This window comes from Camelina sativa, chromosome 9, assembly GCF_000633955.1.
Source record: "Camelina sativa cultivar DH55 chromosome 9, Cs, whole genome shotgun sequence".
Classification (NCBI taxonomy): Eukaryota; Viridiplantae; Streptophyta; class Magnoliopsida; order Brassicales; family Brassicaceae; genus Camelina; species Camelina sativa.
The window spans coordinates 7,049,998-7,052,599 of NC_025693.1; the positions used below are offsets into that span (position 1 = coordinate 7,049,998).

The 2,602-nt window shown below is 34.5% G+C and overlaps 2 protein-coding genes across 2 annotated transcripts in view; one reads left to right on the forward strand and one right to left on the reverse strand.

Annotated features, from left to right (window-relative positions):
* LOC104715082 (something about silencing protein 10) overlaps positions 313-2,602 on the forward strand; it is a 13,413-nt gene continuing 11,123 nt past the window's right edge. The window contains 2 exon segments of the mRNA XM_010432532.1: positions 313-407; positions 907-1,018. Of these exon segments, the coding sequence (XP_010430834.1) occupies positions 313-407; positions 907-1,018 (207 nt within the window).
* Positions 1,763-2,596, reverse strand: LOC109126566. Its single transcript, XM_019230246.1, has 2 exons — positions 2,477-2,596; positions 1,763-2,190 (listed from the first exon to the last, which is right to left on the reverse strand). Exons 1-2 carry the CDS (start codon positions 2,549-2,551, stop codon positions 1,882-1,884), a joined length of 384 nt encoding a protein of 127 aa, XP_019085791.1. The 5' UTR covers positions 2,552-2,596; the 3' UTR covers positions 1,763-1,881.

A 2,602-nucleotide genomic window follows, 5' to 3' on the forward strand; every position in this document is an offset into this window, starting at 1 on the left:
AACGCATTCACATGAGACATCCCACGATTCCTGGCAAATTTGACTAATCTTGAGGCATTAGACCTATCATGTAACAAGTTTTCAGGTCAAATTCCTCAAGATCTTGGGAAACTCTCCTTTTTGTTATACATGAACTTCTCCCATAACCTTCTCCGAGGTCCATTGCCACGAGGCACACAGTTTCAAAGACAGAAATGTTCTTCCTTCTTGGGAAACTCTAGACTCTATGGTCTTGAAGATATATGTGGAGAAACGCATGTCTCTAGTCCTACATCACAACTACCAGAGGAGTTGTTAGAGTAGAAGGAAACGATGTTCAATTGGGTAGTAGCTGCAATAGCCTATGGACCTGGTGTGGTGATGGGATACATCTTCACTTCACACAATCATGAATGGTTTACTCTGAAGTTTGGTCGAAAAAAAATCAGAGTCACCACCACGAGTGCTCGTTAATTAAGCTCATCTCTTGTTGTCCCTCTAAGCATTTCTGAAGCATTTTGTACCGTCCTGTTCGTGTTTGTTCTCCAAAACGCTTGTTTGTGTTTGTTTGTACTTTTCTGTTTTATGGTTTTGTAATAAACGTCTTTGGTTGTATTTTATATATACAATATCTAATATCTTGGCTAGAAATGTATACGTGTAGTCTTTTGCCATTCTCACTAGTGTGCTATTAAATATCGATCGTCTGGTTTAAATATGAACTGACTAGCGACTAGGATAAGAATATGATGATCATAAAAGACAAATGTACCCTCAATGTTTAACCCCCTATTAGGGTTTTAATCGACGCCTTCTAAGATTTTTTCTTCGTATAGACACACCTTTGATAAATCTCCAAATTGCTGCCGTAGTAAAAAGTTTTTGTGTAACTGTTGTGTGGAGCTGATTTCCGTTTATTCAACCGAGAGAAGAAAAGAAGAAAAAAGGAGAGAAAAGCAAGCACCAGCAGGTTGATATGCAAACTGAGGAAATGTTGAGACTTCGAGCAGCTCTAGAGGGAAAACTTGGAAGCAATGAAGTCCTTCGTTCTACTCACTACAAAAAAATGGTCTTATTGATACCAAATATTTCGTCTCAATAATAACAAATTCGTAAGAATAAAAAATTTGTGACGAATTTGTCACAAATTTTAAACGGTTGCAATAAAGTCGTCACAAATTTTTTTGCGTAACAGATGCGTCACAATATTGTGACGAATATATCTAATAACTATATTGTAACAATAAGTGACAAAAAATAAGAGTAACAAAAACGTTATAATTACCGACTAAAAGAATTGTCTCAAATCGTCATATTTATTGACTATCATTACGTCTCAATTATGTCACACATGACGACAACACTGTTGTCACTAAATAGTCACAAGTGATGACTACAAAATCGTTGGTTAACCGTTACAGTTACCGACTAAAAATATAGTCTCAACACTGTCATATTTTGTAACTATCATAAAGTCTCAAATATGTCACTTTTTACAACGTAACTATAGTCATTAAAACGCCATAAACAATGACTAAAAAACTGTTACTTAATCGTCACAATTATTGACTGTAAACATCGTCTCTAAAACGAAATGTTGTGTGACTATTATATTGCTCGAAGTTTGTAAGCTATAACGTCATATTTTGTGTCTAAAATTTGTCTCTATTCTTATTATATTTTCATCATATATTTATCCCCTAAAATTGGCATAAATATTTAATATTTATAATAACCACTAAAATAATTTGATAAGTAATAGAAATGATTAAATTACCAAATCAACATCCAAAATGAAATTGTTATAAAGAAGAAACAAACATACACGGAAGCAAATAAACTTAACAACATAAACGGAAGCAAATAAGCAAAGTAGCATTAGCAAACATAAGTAAAACCAAACTACGTAGCATGAGCAAACGAACCAACACCCATGGAAGTTTGTGGAGTTGATGGAGCTGCTGCATTTGATCCACTGGGACCTGCAAAAGATTGAATCAGTTTCTCCACAGAATCAAGTCTTTTCTTAATAACCACATTATCTTCACGACTCTTTTGCAATTCCATTTCCAGCTCTTGAACTCGTAGCGTTAATGTTCCTACTTCTTCAGTAGCTTGAGGGGGCACAGCCGAACCATCCAAAGACATAGAAACCCCACTTTGGAGTGATCCAAGTCCAAATACACGACCTTGTTTCGATATACCAGCAATCTACAAAAGAAACCACAAAGTATGCTAATAAGAAATCATTCACACGCAAAACTTTCTCAAAGCTCCAAGAAAACAAAAAAAAGATTCAAGTGAAAGAAAAAAATACATTCTGTAAATAAGATACTAGATTTTGATAAAAGTAGGTTTTTATAAACACACGCATCATCATATGCCAACAATCAAAAGTCATACAAGCATATCAAATAAAACATAATAGAAGTTATAAAAAACAGTAACTATATATATTAGCTAGCTACCAAAAGATATATATTATGTAGAAAGGTACCTTAACATAGATGTCATTTTTCTCCTCGATGGTCAGAGAATCCATTGTCAAAACCTCTCCATTAGAGGACTCCATTTGTGCCAAGCGTTCTAGAAGATGTTCATCATATGCTTCAGCAATTAGTCG